We start from the raw sequence: 27,518 nt of genomic DNA, 5'->3' as shown, positions 1-27,518 counted from the left end.
AGACACAGAACCTCGCCTCTGCCCAACTAGATTCTATTTCAATAACCATTCATTTGCACAGATTCAAACTAGAAGACTAAGAAAACTTTCAGACGAAAGCAGAAATGCTGTCCAATTTCATGCTCCAAAGTCTGTGTCGCCCCTCCCTCCCCCCAATCCATACATGCAAAATCCTGTCCACAGCTAGCTTGGAAAGACAGACCTTGCTTGCCCAGGACAAATAAGGGAAAAATCAACAAGTGGGGTTGAAACATTCAATTCCCTTTATTTTGCTCATTGAAGCTGCATGTACTGCATGTTTTGTTTTTGCTTTTAAAGGGGGGGATCGGGACATCACAGGAAATTGTCATACAGCGAGTTTAAAAACTACAACAGTACATAAAGAGATCAAGGGGGTGCCCAGGGAGGGCTCGTCTAATAGCTCGCTCTCCTTTGTTCAGTTTTTACCACTTTCTCCCTACTGTACACATTTTACAGTAGTTGCATCAGATCAGTAGTTTCACATTATTGAAAATGTCTGTCACATAGGTACAAATTTAGAATCATCACATTACATGGCTAGTCTAGGTCATTTATAGATCAGATCTTATACTACAGTGATTGAAGTTCCATTACAGCCATCCTAAAAGGACACATAATCATTGCCTACTGGAAGCTCACATCTAAAGGGATATAAAAAGGTTTTATTTTATTTTTTTCCAAACTGACCCAGCTCATTACACACTAACAGCAAAAACCACTCCTTCTGCGTTATGATCTTTGCTGGCAGGACAGCAGTGGTTTGGAGCCATTTTGCACCAATTGCTATTTTTCTCCCCCAATTTTGGACTCCCCCTGTTTGGATTCTGATCATTTTTGTGTTATGGAGGAATTGCTTTGTTATATCACTTAGAAAGGCTATTGTTTCTAAGTACTGGTTCTCTTACCAGATATGGTACTTACCACAGCATGGGAGCAGAGGCAAAACATCTTCATCTAAAAAACATACAGATCTATGCTACAATTTGGCAACGTAGGATATGTGCAAATATGAAACGCCTTTTTGAAGAAGCGCTTGATGGGCTACCCACAGAGATTGTCCAACAATATATGTCCCGACCTGTAGTTGCTTGCAGTTATGCATGACTATTTGCGCCAGAAATGTGGATGTGAATGCAATGAGGAGAGATGGTATCTGAATTGAGACAGGCATCTGATAGGCACCTGCAGTTCCCTGTTCAACAAGAGATTTGTGTATGGCAGCGTGCTTCCCATGCAGAGATTGGACCGGATTGCTCTCCAACCACACAATCACATTAATTCCATATGTGCTTTGATACTGGCAAAGGGAGAGCCATCTTCAAGAACAAGATATTTATCAGGCCAGAAAGAAACGAAACCCTGAACTGTGACATAGCAGCTACCTGAAAACTTAAGCACGCACACGTTTTTCTTTATGTCAGCAATCCAGGGCCAAATAGGATGTATTTAAAAATTGAATCACTAAAATTGAAAGGCAAAAATCAGCAATGCGTCTCATCCTTGAACACATGATATACTAAATATTGATTTCTTAAAAAATAATTTATTGCTTTAAATTTTTTTTCCTTTACAACAGAAGACACTCAAAATCCAGAAAGAAAAAAGCTGTAAACGTTTAGTTTGGCATTCACACAATCAAAAGTTAAAATACCTGTATCTTCAACCTACAAAGCAATGGATGGCAAGGATTACGCAGATTGACAGGGTGCGAAACAGAACTTGCGAAAAAGTTCTCTTTTTATTGCTATCTACCTACTGAGGAATACAAAGACGGAAAAGAGCAGGCATAGAACAGGACACAGTGGAATCTACTGGAAAACAATATGCTGGTGATAAAAATGAGGATAACTGTCAGACTCAGCTGCACTGATCATGGGACAAAATCGTTTCCCCTGCACTTTAGGGAAGGGGGAGAATAAATAGGTAGGTATGTTGTATCTTCAGAAGCAATCACTGCCAAACAATGGTAAGTGCTCCACTGAGACCATCCCTGTTTCAAATGTATAACTACACATGTCCCTTTCAGCATGGGACATGTGTAGGCAAGAGCCTCACCCATGGATAGTTCCTACCCCATGTGAGACTTACCCCACACAGTGCATAGTTAAAACTATGAAACTGGTTACTGAAAGGTGTGGTGTTGGCTGTGAACCCAGACAGCTTGAAAAGGGGACAAATTGAAGGAACTTAAGGCTATCAATTGCTACCAGCGATGGCTCCAGGATAGCATACCAGTCACTGGAGGACAAGGCAGCTATTGCATTCACATCCTGCTTGCGGAATTCCTTTTTAATGACTGTGGCAAGCAGGATATAAGCTGAACTAGGTAAGACTTCTGTCCGACCTAGCAGTGATCCTAGGTTCTTAGTCAGTACCCTATCAGTGGCTACTGGCCATGGTAATTAAATGAAGCCACCAGGTTCAAAGTGTAGAACATAAGGATGGAAGAATTTTATCCAGCTCTCTCCCCTCCATCAGTTGTCTTTTAAATGTTCAAAACAAATCAAATGCTTTTGAACAGCCAAAAGCTCAACCCCCCCCCTCCTTTCAAAGTATTCTGCCTCCGCCACACTCCCATTCATTCTTCCAGGACAAATGAGATCCCCCACTTTTGCACTAGGGATAATGGGGCTTGGAATCAAGTTTCACGATCCACAGCAGGAAACGATGCCTGGAACATTATTTGCAACCAAAGAGCCTGTTCTGTTTTGCCACCTGTGGCCCCTTCCCCCAAAGCAAGGCTGCCCCGCCTCCCTTGGGGACAATCGAGGGACGAACCTGACCCAAATGGTTCCGTTCACATGTCTATCGTAGGTGTCAGGTCACATGAAGGGGGAGTGGCTCCTCCATGCTGTGTGCACAGTAGAAAGTAGGCACAGTTGATTACAATTCAGAAACCACTTCCGCTTTCAAGATTAAGTAACAAGCAGTTGTTACCATATTTTTGGTGCTGAGGTGTTAATATCTCAGTACTGAAAAACATGGGATATGTTTCAATGTGCCTTTCCCCACTTGAATATGCATGTGAGCAGGAACTGGGTTGGTAGAGGATGGGGCTCTTAATTATCAGGGTCAAGGGTTCAAGCCCCACATTGGGCAAAAGATTCTTGCATTGGGGGGGTTGGACTAGATGACCCTCGGGGTCCCTTCCAACTCTAGGACCTCCTCATACCCAAGTGCTAAGCATCTGGTCCAAAGACCCCTAGTTAATACTGCAGTGTATTCCACCTACTGCTATATATGCTTAATGGGTGGCTCAAGCAGGCAAATGGCTGCCCACCATCTCCACTGCCATCACACCATGGAGTGGGCATGTTCAAGGGCTCTGTGGCTGCAGCAGCCAGGTACACAAGATCTAGATAAAATTCAACTGAGCGCTGCTTTCCCTTTTGCCTGCCTCTATAACAGCGGTTCTCAACCTCTGGTTCCCCAGATGATGTTGGACTACAACTCCCATCACCCCTAGTTAGCAAGGCCAGAGCTCAGGGATGATGGGAGCTGTAGTCCAACAACATCTGGGGACCCACAGGTTGAGAACAGCTGCTCTATAATCAACTGCAGGGTGGCGCAATGAGCACTTGAGTCAATGGGAGGTCTGTGAACGACTCTCAAATCCCCACTGAATCCATTCTCTTCACTTGAAGTTACTCATTTTCTTAGGGCTGGACGGGCACACAAGGCCCACGGTAGCCCCTTTGGTTGCCTATGGATCTCTAGACGGAAAACAGGGATCTACTGAACCATATTGGGATTCTCTGTGTGCACTGGTGTGTCTGCCCATGTGGCGTCTAAAGAGTTTGGTTTGGGCAGGTCTGTATACATTCTGAGCGCCATAATCTCTCTGGGGAGATTTTCGTTTATTCTGTAAACAAGCAGTGAAAGCCCTAAAGAGCAAACTTAAAAGGAGTAACAACCTTGTGATGGGTGTTTGACTTGAAATCCAATAGGGTAATTGACAGGAATGACTTGAATGGACAAGACATCAGTCATATGATGGCTGCACAAGTTAGTCTATTTTAGCTGCTTGCATTGTGCCAGCCCATAAACTTGCAAATGGATTCTACGATCCTGATACGATCTGAAGGCTCCCACAATGTCATGGGCACCTCTAAGGCCATATTAGTGCATAGTTAAAGAAAAAGAAGAAGGAGGAAGAATCACTGCTTCTGAAGGAAGAAAAAGCTAGATTCCCCCCCCCCACCAAATGAAAATAATGCATTTAGCAACCTGACAACCGGTGTGCATCCTACATAAAAATGTCCACTGGCCTTTTTATTATTTTAGTCACCTCATAATTTATAATAAATAGGTTAATCACAACCGATAAATATGCATCTTTAAGTAAACAAAGGAATGAAGAATTAGTGTTTATACAGAGGATGCGTACATTTCAAAATCATAGATAATCATTGAACTCTGCCAATGAACAGATTACTGGCTTCAAGAACAGTGTTCAGACACACAGGATTATTGTAAAAACCATAACTGTGCTCTGTACCACAGCAAATTTTCTTTATCAAATTAAAGTCACAACGATTAAAACAAAGTATCATTTTTAAAAAGATTTGTGACTTCTAGTTCCAAAACTATCATCGATACATAAAATAAAAACACTTCTTAATGATTTCCCATTTGAGAAGCTTCACATAAAATTATGGCATCTCCTAGAAAAAACTTTTAAATGAGAAAAATATCCCGCCCCGCCCCCATTAATAAATTTTGTTTATATAAAACAGCTAAAGAAAGAGGCACCCCCAAAAAATGTGGGAAAAAATATTGCAAAGGAGGTTAATGCCTTGTTGCCCAAGGTTAAGTTCTTGACAAAGGTATGATCCAGCCAAAGTTAAGTACTTTTGCAGTGCAATTAAGTATGGATCGGACTGCAGTCTCAAGCAAACTCAACTGAGAGATTTAAGTGTGTGCCCAACTCCTCCAATGAAATGAATAGGACTTAGAGATGCAGAGAGGCAAATTCCTGGTGGTTGCTTCTCTGCTAAGCGTTGCAACCTCCTTCTTGACTTTATGTCCTAAATTAGTCATCCATCTGGAGGGCTCAGGGCTTTAATATCAAATGTAATACAAATATACGGAAATATATATCCAGATCCCTACACTGGCATACTGCGAAATACCGTGGGTAGACATTTTGTGGCATGGCAAAGGACAGACACAATTACGCCAGTCTAGCTAATCGATAACTTTTGTTTTTAACTTTGGCTGAATTCTGGTCAATGTTATTAGATAAGCTAATCAAAGAGGGGATGGATGATGTGCGTATAGCATCAATATTTTTGCACTCAACACGCACCCACACACACTTTTCTTTTTCTTTTACAATCAAATATATATAAGCGTTAAGTTCAGCTTTCTAAATATGTTAGTGTACAATATTGTTCTGCCCCATATAATTACATTTGAATATTCTTGATTAAGAAAAATTTCAGCAGTTATTTTCCTCTTCTTAAAAGAACGCTGCATTTACAGTGCATAGCTGTAACAAAAAAAAGCATCGTCTTGTCATACGGTATGTACACAAAATAAAAATACTCCATTTAACATCTGTAAATACTTAACTACATTCATGAATGTAGTATATAATCTAACTGTACATCCACAAACCCCTCCAACCCTCCCCATAAGATTTGCCCTCAATGTTTTTGTAGCGTAACACCATGTCGGCTCATCGAAGGGAGAAAAACACCCAAGAAGCTGGCTGTTAATGAGGGTCTCGAAATTTCTCTATGTGAGATAAATGTTTTGGACGCTGACATGGATGTCACAATTAAAAAGACAGAACTTTAAAACGCTATGGAAGTTTTGAATCCTTCCACCATTTTCTGCCCTTCCCTTGCCTTCGTGAGAGAAGCACAATGAAAGATGGCGGACCGTGTGGATCTGTAGATTTCTTCAGGATTGTCATCATTTTAAAACAACATGGCGTGAGAAGAAGCTTCTTGAATGAAACAAACAAACAAACAAAATCCCAAAACCTGCAGTGTGTCTCAGGTTGTCAGCAGCGGAAGTTTGAATTTGCTTCATTTTGAAAATGTTCTATGTACACAATTTTGGAGTTCGCATATATTTTTTTTTAAACGTATCTCTATGGAACTGCTGCCATGTCAAATGGTTCTCGCTTGGCACTCTACAAAGATCAAAACCCTCACCCTCTTCACTCTGGAAAAGCAAAGTTGAGACTCAGGGGTACACAAGTGCTCACACCAGACCCATTTTGCCTCTTCATTCCTTAAGCAGCTGTCCATGTAAACTATGTTTTTGTATATGGAGAGTGTGTGGAGTTAGGGAGAAATTTGTAAGCGTGACTTCTTCATTGTTCGTTATTGAAGGACTTGACGTCCATGAGGTATTCGCCATCCCTCCATTTTCCTTGGCCATGATGCACGTTACCTCCGCAAGCTTCGCTGTGCCTCTTTGAGTAAGCTGTCAAAATCCATGGAGTCATACTTGCTCTTAGTAGAAGCAGGATCAAAATCGTCTGAGTTTGAATCTGGAAGAAGAGATAGATAGGTAGAGTCGTGACTATTGTGATATGATTTTTTTATATAGAGAGAGTATCCTTGACGTGACACTACTGGCTGGTTTGCATGCAACTTTGGGAATGCAAATTGCACTAGGATTCATCAAGACTAGAGTCCAATCTGCAATGGATAACAATAACTAATTTGGCTACCTATTTGAGTAGTAGCCTAGCAACTATTACACATTCTTCATGCTATTTATCTGTTTGTTTTTAAAAAAATATTTTTCATAATACAATAAGACAAAATAAACTAATCTAAATAAAAACAAAAACAAAACAGCAGAGCGGGGGGGGAGAAAAAAAGAGGGAAAATAAAAAGGACTTATGATTGTCTATCAGTTATATAAAATAAAATTTTCAAAATATTCACTCTTGAATGACATCACACTGTATGAGGAAATATTTTCAAAGTCCTCCAAACCAAGTAATTCAGATTAAATCATTTTCCTTTTTACACAAAAAAATCCAAAAGGGGTTCTCTCTAGTTATGGTTACTGATAAATTTCAACAATAGCTTTCTTCTAATCAAACATATCAACTACTTCCACAACCATTCCTCAATATTAAGCACTAATATTTCCACCTCTGTCTATACTAGAGTCTATCTGTGATGATATATTAAATGATATTCCATAATTGGTTTTATTTATTATGCCTTCATTAATTCGCATCCAGTTCCATATCTTCCGTTCCCATTTCCTGTTGTATTTCTCATAGTTTTCCATCTTGGTTTTTTAAAAATTACCCCCTTCCATTTGCATTCTTCATGCTACTACAGGTCCAGCCAACATTATTTTTAGTGACGTGGCTTCCTTCCAACCTTATCTTTACTGCTATGTGGAAGGTGGCTAAGGGGTTAAGGGGTGATATGACAGCCATGTTCAAATATATAAAAGGATGTCACATAGAGGAGGGAGAAAGGTTGTTTTCTGCTGCTCCAGAGAAGCGGACACGGAGCAATGGATCCAAACTACAAGAAAGAAGATTCCACCTAAACATTAGGAAGAACTTCCTGACAGTAAGAGCTGTTCGACAGTGGAATTTGCTGCCAAGGAGTGTGGTGGAGTCTCCTACTTTGGAGGTCTTTAAGCAGAGGCTTGACAACCATATGTCAGGAGTGCTCTGATGGTGTTTCCTGCTTGGCAGGGGGTTGGACTCGATGGCCCTTGTGGTCTCTTCCAACTCTATGATTCTATGATTCCACATCACTTGGCATTAAAGCCATTTTGCAGGGGACCATTCCACTATGCTGCCTTCCCATGCCAATGTGGTACCAGTTCCCAGAAGGGGTGACACAACTATGCATGCAGTTTTCCCCTATTACCTCAATCTTCTAGTCCATGGGTAGGCAAACCAAGGCCCAGGGGCCAGATCTGGCCCAATCGCCTTCTCAATCCGGCCCACGGATGGTCCGGGAATCTGCGTGTTTTTACATGAGTAGAATGTATCCTTTTATTTAAAATGCATCTCTGGGTTATTTGTGGGGCATAGGAATTTGTTCAGTTTCCCCCAAAATATAGCCTCCCCCCCCCACAAGGTCTGAGGGACAGTGGACCAGCCCCCCTGCTGAAAAGGTTTGCTGACCCCTGTAATAGAAACAGAGCCCAATGGAAGGAGACTCCACTACAAGAACCGTTAGAAGGGGCTATTTTTATTTACACACTTACACACCCTTAAAGGTAAAGGGACCCCTGACCATTAGGTCCAGTCGTGACCAACTCTGGGGTTGCAGCGCTTTTCTCGCTTTATTGGCCGAGGGAGCCGGCGTACAGCTTCCGGGTCATGTGGCCAGCATGACAAAGCCGCTTCTGGCAAACCAGAGCAGCGCATGGAAACGCCGTTTACCTTCCCGCTGGAGTGGTACTTATCTACTTGCACTTTGGCGTGCTTTCGAACTGCTAGGTTGTCAGGAGCAGGGACCGAGCAATGGAAGCTCACCCCATCACGGGGATTCGAACCGCCGACCTTATGATCAGCAAGCCCTAGGCTCTGTGGTTTAACCCACAGCGCCACCCGCGTCTTACACACACAAACACACACACACACAAACACACACACACTTCAGCAGCAGGGCTACCCATACAGGACTCTTACCCCAGTGAGATGGTATCTGGATATGTAAGCAAATGCTTACTACAAGCCCCTCAACAAAAACCCCTCTTAGCTTTAGTGCTGCATTTAATTCACAGCATATTATGCTGGGTCACAGTTATTCCTTGCAGAATGTTACAAGCCATTTTGAACACAAATTGTGGGCTCATCAGACGTACTGTTCTGGTAGTTCCATTAACTACAACCACCCTTAGAAGACAGATTAGTTTAAAATAGATAATAAATTAGCTATTTGTGTTCAGGGTTTCGCTATTCTACATTTGACTCATTCCCCCCCCCCCCCTTATAGGAAAGGGACAGCAATCTTTAAAACAAAAACTCGGAAAGGCATTCTGAAGTTCTGATGAGGAAAAGGTGTGAGGATACACTGACAACATGGAAAGCTCTTCCAGAACTAACCCCCAGTGATGGATAATGTTCAAGAAGGTCTCTTTAAGGCAGGTTATTTTATACCCTAGATGTTTTGAGATACTAAAAATGCCCCTGACTTCATCAGTGTGGAAGATAAGTCAAGACTTCAATCTGTCTTTACTGGTTTTATCAGCCAGTGTTTGAACAAATGATTTGCCACCTTTTATATTTTCATCACTGGGCCTCTATCTCTCCGGCAGTCAGCTGCCTTTCTGTGGGTTTACACTATCTATTTAGCCAGTGAAGTGAATTATAGCATATTCACTTTGAACAATGCGTATCGCCTTTATCATTTAGACTCGGAGAAGACATCAATTGGCTAGGGGAAATATTGTTTTGTATTCACTTCCCGCATTACACAAAGGAGAGGGAGAGTGTACAAGATTTCAGACAGACAGAGGAATAGCAGTATGCTGAAATCTTAACGATCCTGGTCATTAATTTAATGTTTAAAAACCTCCACACAATTAGACTATTAAGGACGGCTACAAGTGTCATCACACTTAATCCTATTTTTGGTAAAAGAGAAACATTTCCTATCCTCCTGCTTAACCTTTAATATTCAAATATATAGTTAAGAGAATTCATTATAAGAAAAAGGGTCTTTGGATAAACACATCTCAGAAGCCATTTATCAGGAGAGTGCTAGCTGCCTTATCTACAGGCGCTGCTGTGGTGATGTATGAAATGGCTAAGGTCCAGGATGATAGGCAAGTAAAGGGTGAGGGACCCCTGGATGGTTAAGTCCAGTCAAGGGCAACTATGGGGTTGTAGCGCTAATCTTGCTTTCAGGCCGAGGGAGCCAGTGTTTGTCCACAGACAGCTGGTCATGTGGCCAGCATGACTAAATTGCTTCCGGTGCAACGGGACACTGTGACAGAAACCAGAGCGCACGGAAATGCTGTTTACCTTCCTGCCGCAGTGGTGCCTATTTATCTACTTGCACTGATGTGCTTTTGAACTGCTAGGTTGGCAGGAGCTGGGACGCTCCTGGGAACAGGAGTTCACTGCGTCATGGGGATTCGAATTGCTGACCTTCCAATTGGCAAGCCCAAGAGGCTCAGTGGTTTAGACCACAGTGCCACCCATGTCCCCAGGTCTAGGATGCTATAGGGACTCCCTTCTTCCAAATAATGCTGCCTGCTTCCTGAGATCAGAAGGAGAGACCCTTCTCTGTATATCATCCATGGTGTGTCCCACCCTGTCCCATCTATGGTGGGATGAGAGGGAGGGCCATCTCAGCGACTGCACCCAGATTATAAAACACCTTGCCCTGTAAAAATATGGTTGGCACACACCCTTGCTACTTTCCACCAGTTGTTGAAAAATGTGTTTTGATTTTAACTGATGACCTCATCTCGTTGGCTGTAATTTCAAATGCTGAAAGCCGCCGTGAGTGTTTTTTTCGTACCAGAAGCATTGGGCTATGAATGTTTTAATTTTTATTTTTAAAAAGTGGCTTTATCACAATTTGAAGGTGGTGAAAATAGGAGCAGAGGGCGTGAGGATTAGCACATGTGTATCATCCCTAGTGCGATGCTGCTATCTGAAGTCCACTAACTGCCCAAGGGTGGTTCTGCAGCGGTACAAAGAACACAGGCACAACTGAAATCTATGGTGGCAGGGAAACAACTTCACAACACTTTACCACAAGCAGAGCTGGGCTCAGTGGCGTAGCGTGGGTTGTCAGCACCCGGGGCAAGGCAAGTAATTTGCGCCCCCTAACCCGTGGATTTGCGCCCCCTAACCCTAAACCCCAGATGTTGCGCCCTGTGCGGCCGGCCGCCCCTGCACCCCCCACGCTACGCCACTGGCTGTACTCCCTTTTGCTGTCCCCACATGCTGAGAACTTTGAAATGGCAATCTTCCACATTGGCAAAAACAGACCTGAATTTGGTTTAGAAAGCACTTTTGAAACAACTGCAGCTACTTTTCAAACAAGGTCCTCTAAATTTAATTTTAATGTTTGTTCCAGCTTGAAAAATCATAGGAAGACCCACGAGTAAACTGAAATTGCAGACCCTACATTCAGCCCCCCCCCCCCAAGAAGTAAATGCCATACCTAGGTCTGCATAGTTAGACTTGCAAAATTGCTTTTGTCCACAAAAATACAGTTCGAAGTCAGGTTCGTTGGCTCTGCGCAGTGTGTACCCATTTTCTAGAGCGGCAAAGGCATCACAAGTGTAGCGGTAAGTGATGAAACCATAGCTATCTCTGTAATTGAAAAGAAAACATGCTGTTGAGAATTACAATTAAAAAGTATTAATGCACGTCAATGTCACCATTTCCTAAGAAGCAAGAACTCTACGGGGGCTCACCTAGCGTAAATGCCAACACCACTGCGTCCATTCATCAGCACAATTGTCCTGTCAGCCAGCTAAATACTTTTTTTCTGGGACATGAAATTTCAACTATAGCAAGATGAATAAATAAGGGGGAAAGTGGGGGGGGGAGAGATTTTTTAAAACTTTAGCTTGACTTCTGATACAGCACTTTCTTGTTGCCACGAACTTACGGGCATCTTCCTTTCTTTTTTAAATGTACAGGGGGTTATAAACACCTCAGGTTACAAACACCTCAGGTTACAGACACTTCAGGTTACAGACTCTGCTAATCTGGAAGCAATACCTCAGGTTAAGAACGTTACCTCAGGATAAGAACAGAAATTGTGTGGCAGGTCCCATTAGCTAAAGTGGTACCTCAGATTAAGAACAGTTTCAGGTTAAGAACAGACCTCCGGAACGAACTAAGTTCTTAACCAGAGGTATCACTGTACACACTTCCTAACAAGGAATAATCTTAAAGGCTAATCTCACCCATCGTCCTGTAGATTTACGGTGCACTCCTCAATTTCACCAAAAACTTCAAACCGGTCTCTCAGTTCTGTTCGGGTCGTGTCAGGCCCAATTTTGCCCACATAAATTACACGTCGTTCTTCCTGTTAGAGAGGAGCACATGAAATAGCTTGTTTGAAAATACATATATAAAATACATATATAAAACTGAGGTGATGTATAATTCTAATATGCTAGTTTAAGACCACCTAATTTGAAAGAGCAGATCCGCCTTTTATCTGTTTTGGGGTGGTTTGGCTGACTTGTTACTTGGCAATAGCATTAAATTTTGTGTTGTCTTTATTCTTTATTGTAGGGATCAGGTCTTTGATTTTTAGCATTTTGCATTTTTTTTAAACCGACTTATCTGTGCTGCAAGACACTAAAAGGCTGTGTATAAATCCTTCTTATATAAAAATTAAATTTAATATATAAATTTTAAAGTGCTAAATCCCTTTGTCTAGAAAAAAATTGGGCTGTAGAAATTGTAGCAGATTTGTACACTCCTAAAAAATGGAATGAGCCATAGGTTGAGCAAGTTTGGTCTGACTAACTCTCCATGAGCATGTTTTGTTGGCATCCTTCTGTCTCATGAGAAGAGTGTACCTTCAGGGGTACTGGAGAGTTTTACAATGCCTGCTGCAGTTGTAGAGACTGATACAGGACAGCCATGTTTTACTGCAGGTGGAGCAGATAAAGGCGTCTGGTTGTGCTGCTACAGATGCACAATGGCATTTGTTCTCTCTTAATTCCTTCTAATGGTCATTCCTCCTCTGGTTACAGTTGTGGATTCACAACCTGATTGGCTCCAGACACTGTGTTTTTCTGCAAGGGATTCCCACACAATGTAGTTGATATTGCCAGCCAGTGGTGTCGCAACGGGGGGGGGGGGTTGCGCCCCGGGTGCCATGTCTGCAGGGGTGAGAAGAAGGCGCTCTGCAGTGGCTCGCGGTAGCGTGAGCAGCCATTGTGCTGCCACTGCCGCATATGGAGAATCCTTCATTTGCGGCTTGAGCCGTGAGCAGAGGATCCCAGTGCTGTGGGCAAACCACTGTGTACAGCGCATGTGCGATGTCACTACGCACGACGCATGCATCATACATAGCACGTGCGCCCTACATAGCGACGCCCCGCCCCAGGTGCGCCGACGCCTTCGTTCGCTCGCCTCTGTTGCCAGCTTCATGTCACACTTGCAGACAATTTTGCAAAGCAGAGTTAATCTGCCAACAGGCCTGCTTCCTGAAGCCAGCTCCCCATAGAGAATGTCTTTGGGGATCTTGCCAACTTCCATTCTGTGGACATGACGAAGCCAGCATAGATGTCATTGAGACTGCAAATATGATGGGGATGTGGGCTTGGGAGTACACATCTTTGTTTGAGACTCCACCGTGCCATGTGATGCCCAAAATCTTCCCGAAGCAGTGTGAAGTAAAACAAATCCTGATACCGTGGGGTGGGGGGTATCGGAAAACCTATGTGCATGTGTTCACAACTCTATGCTTCTGGTCCCTTAGCTAATATAGAACTCTATTCATCCCTAGCTACCAGGACCATTGGCCAAGGTTGATGGAGCTGTAGTCCAACAACATCTGGAGACCCAAGTTTGAGAAAGCTTGGCGCTGTGGCGGATGCGGGTGGCGCTGTGGGTTAAACCACAGAGCCTAGGACTTGCCGATCAGAAGGTCGACGGTTCAAATCCCCGCAATGGGGTGAGCTCCCGCTGCTCAGTCCCAGCTCCTGTCCACCTAGCAGTTCAAAAGCACATCAAAGTGCAAGTAGATAAATAGGTACCGCTCCGGCGGGAAGGTAAACGGCGTTTCCGTGTGCTGCTCTGGTTTGCCAGAAGCGGCTTTGTCATGCCGGCCACAGGACCCAGAAGCTGTATGCCGGCTCCCTCGGCCAATAAAGCGAGATGAGCGCCGCAACCCCAGAGTCGGTCACGACTGGACCCTAATGGTCAGGGGTCCCTTTACCTTTACCTAAGGTTCTAGATAGCACAAGGAGTCTCCACTTCCCAGTTCATGGAGCGCAACAGGGATGGGACTAGTGCACTCAGTCCATGTGTAGAATTCATGGAGAGAGGCAACAATGGCAACATCATATTGAGGGGTAAGTCTCAGAAGAATTACCAGCATATGGTATAATGTGTCAGGAACATGTAAGCATGGTCTCTGTTTCCATTTCATACTCCTTGACTTTATTTTAGGTTGTGTTTGCTCCTAATGGCCCTGCCTTGAAATAGGAGGATTCAGCTCATAAATCTGGGAACAGTAAAGATTTGCACATGTTCTGCAATATTCCTCCCCCCCCCATCACACACAAATGTCTTAACAAAACAAAATTTAACTGCGCTGAACCACTTGATAAGAAACAATTTGGTTGACACTAGCTATTGAACCAAAATGACTGACCAGATGGAGCATAACGTAACAGCAGACTTTCTAATACACTTCATTTCAGATAATATATCTGGATTGGAAGCGGGGGGTGGGGGGTGGAGACCCATAATGTTTCATGCACCAACATTGAAAACGTAATAGAGCTATGTGATGGGAATAAATACTGCATATGCTCCACGAGATTTGTCACGAGTGTGATTATTTTTGGCTTCTATTTCCCCTTCTTCTCTTTATTTAGGCTGCGAGAGATAACCCTGCTAAAACCAAACCATTAAAAAAATAAAAAAGCTTGGTGAAGTACAATTAAGGGAATAAGTAAAAACGACCAAGGCACAGAAATTCAAATTTGAAACTGAAATGTACCATATGTCCTCCAGTATGCGAGAGCGGCAAAAGATTCCACTAACTATTCCCTTAAACGGCATGCCATTGTGCCCACAGATTGGGAGGCATAGTTTGTGTTTCAACTCTTACATGGCTTTTCATAATTCCAAGAGGGTTACAGTGGCTTTCTTTGCTGTTTCTCTGATATGGGGCCATAAATTTGCAAGGGTGAATAGAAGCAATACACAGCTATGCAGCAAACAGTGTGGCCCCACTGCTTGTTCCTAGTAAACTAGTAATATACGCCAACTGACGATGGAGGTTCCATTTAACTCCTAGCTAATAGCCTAAACCACAAGCATAGGGCTTGCCGATCGGAAGGTCAGCTGTGCGAATCCCCACGATGGGGTGAGCTCCCGTTGTTCAGTCCCTGCTCCTGGCAACCTAGCAGTTCAAAAGCACGTCAAAGTGCAAGTAGATAAATAGGTACCAATCCAGTGGGAAGGTAAACGGCGTTTCTGTGCACTGCTCTGGTTTCGCCAGAAGTGGCTTAGTCATGCTAGCCACATGACCCGGAAGCTGTACGCAGGCTCTCTCGGCCAATAAAACAAGATGAGCGCCGCAACCCCAGAGTCGTCTGTGATTGGACCTAATGGTCAGGGGTCCCTTTACCTTTACCTAATAGCCTTTGATAGCCTACCACCCATGAATATGCCTTTTAAGGCCACCTAAGTCATAACATATAGTGGCTGTGAACATTCCTGCCTCCTATACCCAAGAAATCAAGATAATGTACATAGAGTTTCCAGGATGTTTCCTGTCCAGGCACTGTTCAGATGCAAAGTACAATGGTACCTCGGGTTACAAACACTTTGGGTTACAAACTCCGCTAACCCGGAAGTCGTACCTCGAGTTGAGAACTTTGCCCCAGAACGAGAATGGAAATTTTGCACCGGCGGCAGCAGGAGGCCCCATTAGTGAAAGCGCACCTCAGGTTAAGAAAGGTTTTGGGTTAAGAACGGACCTCCGGAACGAATTAAGTTTGTAACCCGAGGTACCACTGTCTCTTAGTTGCTGCACTGTGTCGCTTCATTATCCTGCTCTCTTTTGTACTTGTTCTAGAAATTATTTTTAAAAAATTGCAAATGCAAGGGAAGATCCTATTTTTCAGCAAAGAGGGATTTATAGAAACGTCTGAAGTTCTCTTTCCAACTTCAGACAAGTTTTAAGGTCATCTTGCTTTGATGCATCTGCCAATGTTTGATGGCCATGCATGTTTCCAAGAGATTATCCAGATCCCCTATCCCAGCATCCACACATGGCTGCTTTTAGCAAATGAAAAAAAGTTAGACGATGCATGCATGCACCTCTTTTATCTGGGTTCTTAAGAGTGCATACTCTGAAGAGCTGATAGGTAGCCGTGTTGGTCTGCCATAGTCAAAATAAAAAAATTCCTTCCAGTAGCACCTTAAAGACCAACTAAGTTAGTTCTTGGTATGAGCTTTCGTGTGCATGCACACTTCTTCAGATACACAGTGTATCTGAAGAAGTGTGCATGCACACGAAAGCTCATACCAAGAACTAATTTAGTTGGTCTTTAAGGTGGTACTGGAAGGAATTTTTTTATTCTGAAGAGCTGGTAACACTAACAGTAGGAGCAGTATGGTCTCACGCTGCATTGGTCCACATCACCCTGCTCTGGTAATCATCATCATCATCAAGAATCTATTGCAGTCATACCTCATGTTATGGCCACTTCAGGTTATGTGTTTTTGGGTTACGGACCGCGGCAAACCTGGAAGTACCGGAACGGGTTACTTCTGGGTTTCACCGCTTGCACATGCGCAGAAGCGCTAAATCACACTTTGCGTATGCGCAGAAGTGGCACTTCAGGATGCGAACGCTGTGGGTTGCGGACGTGCCTCCGTCACAGATTACGTCCGCAACCCGAGGTTCCACTGTAATTGCCTTATACAAAATCATCTCAAAGCAATGTACAATAGACACACACAAATAGTTAAAAATGCAGATAAATTTACAACAAACGAAAACCACACAAATTAGACACTTGTGGCAAAGACCTGTTTATCTAAGCTGGGAAGATTTGTCAGAACAAAAATGTCTTCAATTGTTTCCAGAAGTGTAGTTCCAGATGTTTTGGGACTACAATTCCCATCATCCCTGACCACTGGTCCTGTTAGCTAGGGATGACTGGAGTTGTAGTCCCAAAACATCTGGAGGGCCGAGGTTGCCTATGCCTGGTGTAGATCGTAGGAGCCTGTCATATCTTGACAGTAATGCTGTTCCACAGAACAGGGGCTGCCACACTTAAAACCCTGCTCTGAGTTACTGTGGAGTGGTGGTGGTGGGGGGAATTGTGCAGATAATGTTTTCATGCCTGCATGCAGGGATATGAGTATGGGAAGTAACCATGAAGAGAGGGATGTAGGCAAAATTTTGGGGTTTGTCTTTATGCTTAAGAATCTACCCATTTCTGTTTCATTCGTTGGTGAATAAGCATAGGAATCCTGTTATTTCCCAAAACGTTTTTTGCTGCCTTATGCTGTTTCGGTCAACCTTCAGCTGAAGTCAGTAGCGTGAGGCAGAGGAACATAGAATGCTGTCTTATACTGAGTCAAAGCACTGCCTACAGAGATTGACAGTAGCTATCCAGGGCTTCAGGCAAATCTCTACCTGCAGATTCTAGGGACTGAATCTGGGGCCTTCTCTACACAAAGCAGATTCTCTGCCCTTCAGCTACAGCCCTTCCTGCTCACCTGACCTCCCAAGAGGTGAGTTACTGATACTTATCCAGAGGGAGAGGGGGAAGTGGCAGGAAGGTCAGCGCAGTGCAAAGGCATTGGTGCAGCCAGTCCATTGCTCCTGCTGGTGTGTTTGCACTGCGCTGAGCTCGCCACTTCACATCTCCACTTCTCCCTCAGCTGTCAGGAGGTCAGGTGAGCAGTGCCACTGCCCCAGCACACTGTCTGGAATTGGAAATGGTGCAAAGCTAGGGTCTTGATGGTGGCGCTTACCAAAAAGAAATTCATTCTTTTATAGCGTAATGTGAAATTGCCAAAAGAAAATGAAAACAACAACAACAACAGCATATGCTCTCTGTCTGAATACCTTAGACCTCACTCAACAAATGACAGCTGAAATATTTTTCAAAGACATTTTTGAAGGCGCATATGTGAAAGCTTTCACAATATGCATGTTGCCACTATAGTCTATCTCCCAATGCTTGGCTGACTTGTATTATTTCTTAGAATCATAGAAATGCAGAGCTGGAAGGGACCCTAAGGATCATCTAGTCCAATCTGCTACATGCGGAAATATGGGGGTTTGTTCAACGGAGTTCATCTTGCTTTGGGTTCTGAATAATTTTCAAAAATGTGTCTCAAGTCCCAAACGTAAAATATGCTGTTAAGTTGCTACCACTGCCTCGTATTATCTGCTTTGTCAGTGTGGTGTCAAAACCACAACATTACACAGGTTGGGCGAGTGGTGTTGGTGGAGAACAATCACTAGCAAATGCCCCTTGTCTTCTTCCTGCAGCCCGTAGGAAGGCTCTTTCAACACATTCATGTAGCACACCTGAAAATGTTTGTTCATCTAAAGAAGGGAAGCCAACCCTTTAGCTGCTGTTGGGCTCTGACTCCCATCAACCACAAGAGCCATTAGGGTCAGGGATGCAACCTAACACCTCAAAGGGACCGCATTTGCTAGCCTTGCTCCAAAGAAATGGCATAGCCAACAATGTAGCTCAAATTTAGTCTTCTCAAAACTTATAACCAGATATAAATGGACCCAGGCCTTGCTCAAGCCATTAGGAAAATCAGAGCTATTGTACTATTGCTTGAAAGAGGCATACAAGGTCAATGGAGGAATGTCAACATCTCGGTGGGGGAGCGTATGGGACAAGAGGTCATACAAGGGCATGTTGTAACTCTTTACAGTGATATTTCTCCGACCTCACGCAGCCAGCCAACTATTTGCAGCAATAACAAATCCCAACACACACACCCCTAGCAAGTCCTTGTTTTAAACCTAATGTATAGCTTTTGTGTAACCACGAAACCTTATGCCAATACTCTGCATTTATCCAATGACTCACTGCCAGGAGCAAATTTACACAAAGTCTGAAACTGGTTGAAAAGCTATTCCTTTTCTTGGGAAACTTTAGTTCTGTGAGGGAGCAAAGGGTCTCTAACGAAGTTAAGAGTCACCCAGATTCTTCAAGGGATGCAGCGGCATTGAAATAAGCAAACAACTGCCTTAACTTTGTAGCACACATATGCCCCAAGACAAACATCTTAGGACAAAGCACATTTTTGTCTGCATTACAGAAGTTGCTGCTTCTATGGCAGATTTATATATTTCTATACATCCCATATGCTACGAAAATTTAAGCTACTTTGCTGCTTACTATCCATGACAAAGCCCTTTTCTAATATGTCTTCTAGTGGCTACAGAATGTAGAAAGTGATGATTTACAGTAGCTTTAAAATATTACATTTTAAAGGCAAAGTGAGCATTGAAATGAAAGCACAACTGGAGCACAGGAGATCAGAATTACTGAGAAATGCATGTGAAGAGATTAGTGTGTGTGTTTTGTTTGTTCCATTTAAGGAGAAAAAAGACAGAGAAAAGGAGTATAAAACAAATCTCTTCCAAAATGAAAGTTATCTGCATAGTGCTTACAATTGCTTTCTGCCTCTGTCTCTCTCTTTGTTTGGCCCTTTCAGTTTCCCGTTTTTCATATTCTTTGCGGTATTCTTCCCTCTTCAGCCTTTCATGCTGATATTCCTCATAGCTGTCATATCTAGGAGACATAACTTAATCATTAAAATCAAGTGCCTGAATTTCCCAGAGGTACAATGAATAATAAAGATTGGGTGTGTTGTTCTTTTGATACATGCAAAAAGAAATATAGGTTAAAAATGCAAGAGGTATAAATATGGGATGCTACACTACCTGGGTCTATGGCTATATGGCGATCTGGATCGGGATCTTGAATACAAGGGAGAACTTCTATATGCCAGGGGTCTACAGTGACTGGACTCATGATAGTAGGAAGATCTGTTAGAAGAAATAAAAAAGAACATTTGTCACTGATTGTAAAGGCTGAGTTATCCCCAGGTTCCTACGGCTCACATCTATAGCTTCTTTCTATCTTCTGATAAGGTTTTGTCATAATATGTGCATTTCTTAGCCACCTAACAACAAAATATGCATCGCCTTGCTGGCTCAAAGGTCCAACTTGTCTAAGATTCTGACTCCAGCAATGGCAAGTTATGTGGCTCCATTTTGACATACAACTCAGGCTCTGTGTATTGAGAGATCATGGGGACTCCACTTAGCGCATCAGAGCTCCTATCCTTTAAGAGACTTATCTTCCGCAAATTTCAACTGATCCTTTAAAAAAAAATAATGATTCAACAACCTCTAAGTTAGTTGGCCATCAGCACATGTTACGGGAATGAAATCCATAATTGTGTGGGAAAGTGTTTCCTTTTGTCTGCCCAAGTGATTTATTTTCTCTCTGCAAATTCTTTACTGAGATAAGAATAGATGACTGAGTTAGCGACTGTCAGCCTCGTTTCGTATGAACTGTAACTAGCTTAGCATCGGAGAGGTTGCTGATAAAAGGTTAGCACAGCAACTTCCTGCAAGCGGGCAGTCACAGCCCATCACGCCGCTTGTTACTGCTCAGAAGCTTTCTTCCAGTACAGTACCTTGAGGAGGATCTACTGCACGGCGACCTTGATCTCGATCGGGAATATGGAGAACGGGAACAAGACCGGTGCTGAGGAAAGGACCTTGATCGAGAACGTATCCTTTGGAATCTTTGAGAAAGGAAGGATTTGGGTGGAGACACTGAATCTCTGCATGGAGAGTTAAGAGATGAGCAAGAAGCCGACAGGTCAAACAATGAGTAGGCTTGCGTCCCATCCCACGACCAGCACAGTTTGTCACTTTCATCTTCGCTGTCATCGAAAAGACCTTCCATTGTTAGTCCTGAATTTATAAACATAGGTAGCTTGGAGAATTGTTCGTCACTATAATTGCCGTTGTCCCTCAGTGCACTGGTTTTAGTGGTTTCCTCCTCAAAAACAGCTTGGCTAGGATGACCAAAATGCTTATTGAGTTCGGCCCGGATTTCCTGGTCTTGGAGCTGTTTCCGGCTGTTGCACTGCAAATCCTGCCTGTTCGCCTGTGAAGTCTCTCTCTTGTACTGGTCACATTGTTCAAAAGAAGAACAAATATGGCACCACCGCTCAGGCAAGCAGCCTTTCAATTGGACTTGTCTGGACTCCTCAAGCTCCTGGGATAGGTTGATGCGTATTTCTGTTTTCGAATTAACAGACTGACAGTAGTCATGGTCACCAAACAGCCGCAAACCAGGCCGCTTTGTCTTCCTCTCCTCATGACCGACAGACAGCACAGTTGTTTTACTAAGCTGCGCATACAGCTCTGACTGTTCCGGACCCTTCCGAACTAAGTTATGTCCTTGAGAGCTGGAAGACTCACTGCAGCGCGGTTTTTTGGAAGGTGGCATAACAGTCTTGCATGACGACTTTGGCTTTGGTGAAGTCCGAAAAGGGTTGTCTTGGTTGGCTTTGTGAGGAGGGGTTGTAGGCGGAGTTAGGCCTAAGAGGAAAGCAAAGCAAAAACCAACCAAAGTTGGTTAGCATGTGGGTTCTACCCTAACTTTCCCCCAAACACCTTCATGAGGCCCCCTCCTGTCGCTTCCCTGAAACATATCCTCAAAACCCATATTTTCCACAAAACCTTTGGCATGACCCCTTATTCACCTATTTTATGTGCATGCAGCTACACCGAACACACAGTCTTCTCTAGTTCACCCTGGCTTCCATCTTGCTCACCTCCCGCCATCGACTTCCCCAAGTTGAAATTTAGATAGTCAGAATCTCAGAGGAAAAGATTTATCATCTTGTTGCTACTCTGTAATGTGTTACGAACATTGAGGGTGCTATATACATAAAGAAATCATGTTCGTTAAAATGAATGAATGAAGCAAGCAAGCAAAGACACACACACACACACACAACTAAAAACAAAACAATGCTTTTATTTACCCCTTGCAACATAAAAAGTGATGCTGATGATACTAAAAGTCCCTTCTGTTATTACCTTTAGTGGTGTGGAATAGCTGCAGCATGGATCCTGTTTGCACCACTTGGTAATGTCACGAAGTCCTAGATCACAAGGCAGAAGCGAATGTTGTGGTTCCTTTCCATACCAGCATTGTCCCCCAAAGTAACTGGAGAAACACTGGCATGAGAAGAACCAAATCATGGGCTCCTCCCACATGGCCTTGGTCTTCAATACTACCACAGTGATGTGGGAGGGGCATGCATTCCTATGGCTCCAAAGTTGCTTAAAAGAAGCGCTCTAAAAAGGGCTTCCGAATGTATGTCAGCACAGGCCAAACCGGAAGCTTCTTTAACTGTGCATGGGGAAGGGATCCTTATCTCTTCCCTCCCCAGCCTCAATCAAAATGAAAATCATCCCAATACTTCAAAAGGCATTGCAAAAAAACCCTCCAAAAATCTACCATGGGTATCAATGGAAGCTTTTTTTCTTATTTGCTTAATAAATTATTATTATTACCACATGGGGTAAATCAGTTTTCATCAAGATTGTGGCTGGGGGTGAAGGGGCAATCCTCTCTTCTCCATATGACACAGATGAACTGAGAATTGGGGCCCACACGCATAGCATTATTTAAGAAAACAACAGCAGATGTGATTGGTAAGCACACAGCTAAAATAATGTCTAAGGAATGTTTATTCCTTCAAACATCAAAACTAAGATGCATCAAACACTATTGGAAGGGGGGTGGATTTTGATTTTATTAATTTATTTTCTGATCAGGTTTCTGGACTATTTGGGTGTCCTCTCAATAGATAGAGAGTTTGAACTAATTTCAGTGGCATTCATTATATAAAGTTGACACTGTAAATTGTAGATTTAGACTGTAAATCTAAAACACTGTCACAGTCTTCTCCACCCAATCCAACTATTTTTAAAGCTAAAACAATCTAGATGACAGAAACATGGAGTACTTCAGTAATAGACAACACAAAGAGATGCAAGACCTAAAACTGGCCATACGATCTGTAGCAATGATTCAGGTCTGCAGAGCTCAATAATTCAAGAAACCCTTGCTAATATACAAATAATAAAATATTGGAAACAAAACAACAAGGTTCTTCAAAAACACTGTTTTTTGCTGGGGGGTGGGGGCGGGAGGGGAGGAACAGAACAATAGTGAAACTGAAACGGCAACTAAATACCCAAATGCCAATGAATATTACAAAGGAGAGGCTGAAATTTACTTTGTGTCGAGCAAACAGAGGATTAAGTAAATAAAGAGGAGACAAATGTCAGATCAATAACTACCAGGTTCCCCTGCTCTCCCCGCACACTATGATGTGAATTTACTATGCCAGATCTCTTTGCAGAGATGAAAGATCACACACAGCCACGCTGAACCACCTAGAATGAAAGAAGGCAAAGCTTTCATCCCACTGCTGATAGTTTTGTGTAGCGGATGTCTGCAACTCTTTTTGAGTTTCTTTCAGGTTCTATAAAAGATTATGTTAATCAAATGATTTTTAAAAAACAAAATGTTGGGAACTACATCTTCCTAGCTGAGAGGCAAGTTAACTGAGAAGCTAAGTTGGGTAATGAAACAAGTTGTTTTTCTTTCTTTTTTAAGGAGGTTCCGAAATTTGCATCGATGGAAATGTTCACTGAACAGTCAAATAGTGTCCAGGGGTAATTTAAGTATTGTTCTTCCTACCAACAGCATAGGATTGGCTTAAATAAAGCTGTGCAGAATTGTATTTAACTCTGTTGTTTTAGTTTTACAGTGTGGAATCTGAAGATCTCTAGTTCAGATAGGCAAATTCAAAGAGGAACAGAGGTGTAACGTTGGAAAAATAAGACAAAAACCCATTCCGCACAAACCTCAGCCATCACCTACAGCATTCCAATTGCCAGTAACACAGAGAACAGCTGTCAGAAATGTTCAGTTTCAAGAGCAACACGTAAGCATCTCACTGACTTGGAGGCATCCAAGGTGTGTCTCAATACACTAAGCCACCACAAGGCCTCTATGGGTCCCTAACAATAATCCACCAAACTGCACAGCCATGTTGTCACTGCTGCGGGTAGTGTGGCCAGCCCAAGACATTTTGGCACCTGAGGCAAACCACGAAATGGAGTCCCCCCTGCCACGGAAGATGTGGGGACTTATAGCCTACATCAGGAACAAGGGGGTCTAGTTTAATCCCTCAAGATGCAATTTTAAGGTTTGTGAAAGGAACTGCGCTGACAAATGGAGGGAACAATATTGTACTGCATCAGGAATGTTACCTCAACAGAGGTATGATCAACCACTGACCAGTGTCAGGCCAAAAGAGAGACAGTGAGAAATGTGTATAATCTGCAGAAGACAGAGCACTAGTCCAAAGGAACTCTCTTATCCTTCAGTGAAAGAATTGGTTCTGCTTTTTCTAATCTTTTTGCTAATGCTCCCCAAAATATTTTAATATATTATAGATGTTTTTGCTGGTCAGTTTGAGCCAAACTGAGCAAAAGATGTGAAACCTACAGGTCCTGCAATGCAATTACATATTTTTGGTTATTTGGCTTTTTTTTTTAACATCGGTAATGTGGTGTTTGGAGAAAAGCTATTTGTTGATGAAGGTCAACATGGCCAATAACTTTATTAGAGTCATAGGCTTTATGAAAAAAGGCTGCCTCATTTATGCACCTCAAACGATAATGACTACCTGTTCTAGCCAATGGACTATCGAAGGGTACCGTATTTTTCGCCCTATAGGACACACTTTTTCCCCTCCAAAAATGAAGGGGAAATGTGTGTTCGTCCTATGGGGAGAATGCAGGCTTTCGCTGAAGCCTGGAGAGCAAGAGGCACCGGTGCGCACTGACCCCTCTCGCTCTCCAGGCTTCAGGAAGCTATCCGCAAGTCTTGCAAGCCCGGCAGGATGTGCCGCGGGCTCTCAAGGCTTGTGGGCAGCAGCCTGCAGCCCCACAAGCTCGGGAGATAGGGGGGTGGCGGAGCGCCACACCCCGCTATTCCCCGACCTGATCTGGAGGCTGGCGGGGGGGGGGAGAAACTCGGGGGACAGCGGGGCAAGCTGTCCCTGAAGGCAGAAGAGGGAGACGGAGCGCTCCGTCTCCCTCTTCTAGCTTGGGGATGGCTGCGCAAACCTGGGGGGGAATAATTCCCCCCCCTTGATTTTCCCCCCAAAAAACTAGGTGCATCCTATGGGCCGGTGCGTCCTATAGGGCGAAAAATACGGTATTTTATGGTAAAGTTGGCGAGGATGCTGGACAGAAGGGCTTGCAAGTGTCTGTTTTTTTAAAAAAATAAACAAAATAAAAAATCAATCACCACTGAATTTCTCCTAAAATAAAAATACTTCCATATCATTAGTAAAATGTGCAAAAAGAAATAAGGTGAGATGAGGAGAACTATGTTTAAGGAGAGAGAGAGAGAGAGAGAGAGAGAGAGAGAGAGAGAGAGAGAGATGGGGAGCCTTAAAAATTAAGGACTAGGAACTAAGCACAGGAACTTAACAACTCACATATATTAGATGCCTTTTAAGTTGAAATGAAGTAATAAATGCACACATAAGCAAAACGAAAGCTAAACAAATTAATCCCCACCCACCCACATCAAGAAAATAAGATGGGCATGAAATCATATGGTTTTGAGGAAACTGAATGTGCATGTGGGGAATAACTCTTTTGAGAGCTTCTCCCTTTCTGACAGAAAGCTAGCATAAGGTTTTGACGGCTGTGCCGGTTTTCTATTTGCAGGAAGCTTTTCACATAGGACAGCATTCAAAATTAGACCTGCCTCCAACAAATGGCTACAAAATTGAACCTGCAAACATATAAAGGTAAAGGTTGACCATTAGGTCCAGTCCTGGCCAACCCTGGAGTTGCAGTGCTCATCTTGCTTTAGTGGCCTAGGGAGCCAGTGTACAGCTTCTGGGACATGTGGCCAGCATGACTAAGCCGCTTCTGGCGAACCAGAGCAGCACATGGAAACGCTGTTTACCTTCCCACCGGAGCGGTACCTATTTATCTACTTGCACTTTGACGTGCTTTTGAACTGCTAGGTTGGCAGGAGCAGGGACCGAACAACGGGAGCTCACCCCATCGTGGGGATTCGAACCGCTGACCTTCTGATCAGTCCTAGGCTCTGTGGCTTAACCCACAGCGCCACCCGCGTAGTGAGCCAGTATTTGCTATGGCTTCCTGATGAGTGTACTGTCAGGAGCAAACCCAAGTTTGTCACTATGAAGGCTCCCCTGGATTCTTGGCAAGGAGGTATATCAGTGCTCCTTCACAGGGAGGGGGGGAACCACATTTCACCACAACAGGCACATTAGAAATTACTACATTTTATGCAACCCAAGAACTCGAAGTGTCCCGAAGTGTTGCGAAGGGGCAAAAAAACCCCTGCATGCCTTTGTGTTGAGGTGCAACAAGGATGGGAAGTTTCCCCTGTGTATGATCTTGCTGTGGCACCACACACAAAAACGTCATATGCTCCACAGTCTCTAGCGGTCTACCTTAATACTGTCTTGCCATTTCTCTTGTTGCTGAGCTCCCAGCTGTTGTCTAATGACTTTACACAGATAAATTTCTGGAGTGAATTTTACACCGACCCACCCCTGGACCTGCACCACTGGAGGGCGGCTGGTTTCACCAACCCCTAAGAAGACCTCTGTCACCAATGAAGAGGGGGAATGTCCAATATTTATTTAAGTAAGGAGGAGAAAAGTTTTGCATTGGTGGTTCTTCCCTACCAAACTCTGCCCACTTCCCCTGTATATAAACTTCGAGAAAATTAGCCCCATATTTATTCACAGCGAGTATCACGTCTGCTTTGCCTTTACTCTAATCACAGTAATCTGAGTTCCATCTCATGCCATGATCCTAAATCAATAGTGCTAAAACATTCTGCACCCTTTTGGATTATTTCACGCCGGCTGATTTTCTCTCTGCAAAATGTGTACATTTTCGCGTTGACAGTGCAAGGTATATTCCGTGCTCTCTCTTGAACTTAGCAGGTTTTGACAGATTTATGTGAGGACAGATGGCCATTACAGGCTGAAGGCTGACAAGAGGCAGTTCAGAGCATTGTTAACACACTTGCACAAACTCTCAGCAGTGCGGCACTGTGCAGAATGTAATTCAGACTATAGCTTTTTTATTGCTGCCTATTTTCCTTTGTCAAAAGCGCCTGCTGTGCAGAGCAACAAATGGCTGCCATTACCCGGGATGTAATGGGTGTCAGACAAATCACGTAACACAAACAATCAAGAGTATGTAGGTCATATTTCAACAGAGCACAACCTTAGCAATATTTATGATTACTGCATTGAAATGTGCTCTATAATAAACAAGTACCTCTACATCACTCACACTTATGTACTTCTGCACAGCAAATCCAGTAGAAGTGGTACATGCACCACAACAATGCTTCCCTTCAAACACCAGCCTTTTAATTCTGTTTTGTTTTGAGGATATTCCTTCCCTTCCCCACAACCTTGTCCTCAGCTGCAATGCCACAGTACTCTTCTGCATAATGGAAAGTATCCAAATAAATATGGAGGTTGCAGGTCAAGTCAGGAGGGTCCACACATCTCTAATTTGCAACCAGGTTTTGCCTAAAGCAAACTTTCAAGGCCACCTTTTTAAAGTTTTCTTTAAAAGGTCTTCCCTTAAATTGAATGGCCTTTGCAAATGCTACAAGGACAATCCAATACCTCTGGCACCGTCTCCTCCTCTCCCTGCTCCCCAAGA

At 43.3% G+C, this 27,518-nt stretch overlaps 1 protein-coding gene across 7 annotated transcripts in view; it reads right to left on the bottom strand.

The window, feature by feature from the left end:
- Nucleotides 1–245: 245 nt before the first annotated feature.
- PPARGC1A (PPARG coactivator 1 alpha) overlaps nucleotides 246–27,518 on the bottom strand; it is a 663,528-nt gene continuing 636,255 nt past the window's right edge. For all 7 annotated transcript variants that reach the window (XM_082237364.1, XM_082237367.1, XM_082237363.1 and 4 more), the window contains 6 exons: nucleotides 20,378–21,293; nucleotides 19,617–19,721; nucleotides 19,344–19,464; nucleotides 11,899–12,020; nucleotides 11,145–11,296; nucleotides 246–6,526 (listed from right to left, as the gene is read on the bottom strand). In XM_082237364.1, the coding sequence (XP_082093490.1) occupies nucleotides 6,423–6,526; nucleotides 11,145–11,296; nucleotides 11,899–12,020; nucleotides 19,344–19,464; nucleotides 19,617–19,721; nucleotides 20,378–21,293 (1,520 nt within the window). In that variant the 3' untranslated portion in view covers nucleotides 246–6,422. The remainder of the gene's footprint in view (nucleotides 6,527–11,144; nucleotides 11,297–11,898; nucleotides 12,021–19,343; nucleotides 19,465–19,616; nucleotides 19,722–20,377; nucleotides 21,294–27,518) is intronic.

Source organism: Podarcis vaucheri (assembly GCF_965113315.1).
Source record: "Podarcis vaucheri genome assembly, chromosome: 9".
Classification (NCBI taxonomy): Eukaryota; Metazoa; Chordata; class Lepidosauria; order Squamata; family Lacertidae; genus Podarcis; species Podarcis vaucheri.
This window is presented reverse-complemented; position numbering and strand designations above follow the sequence as displayed.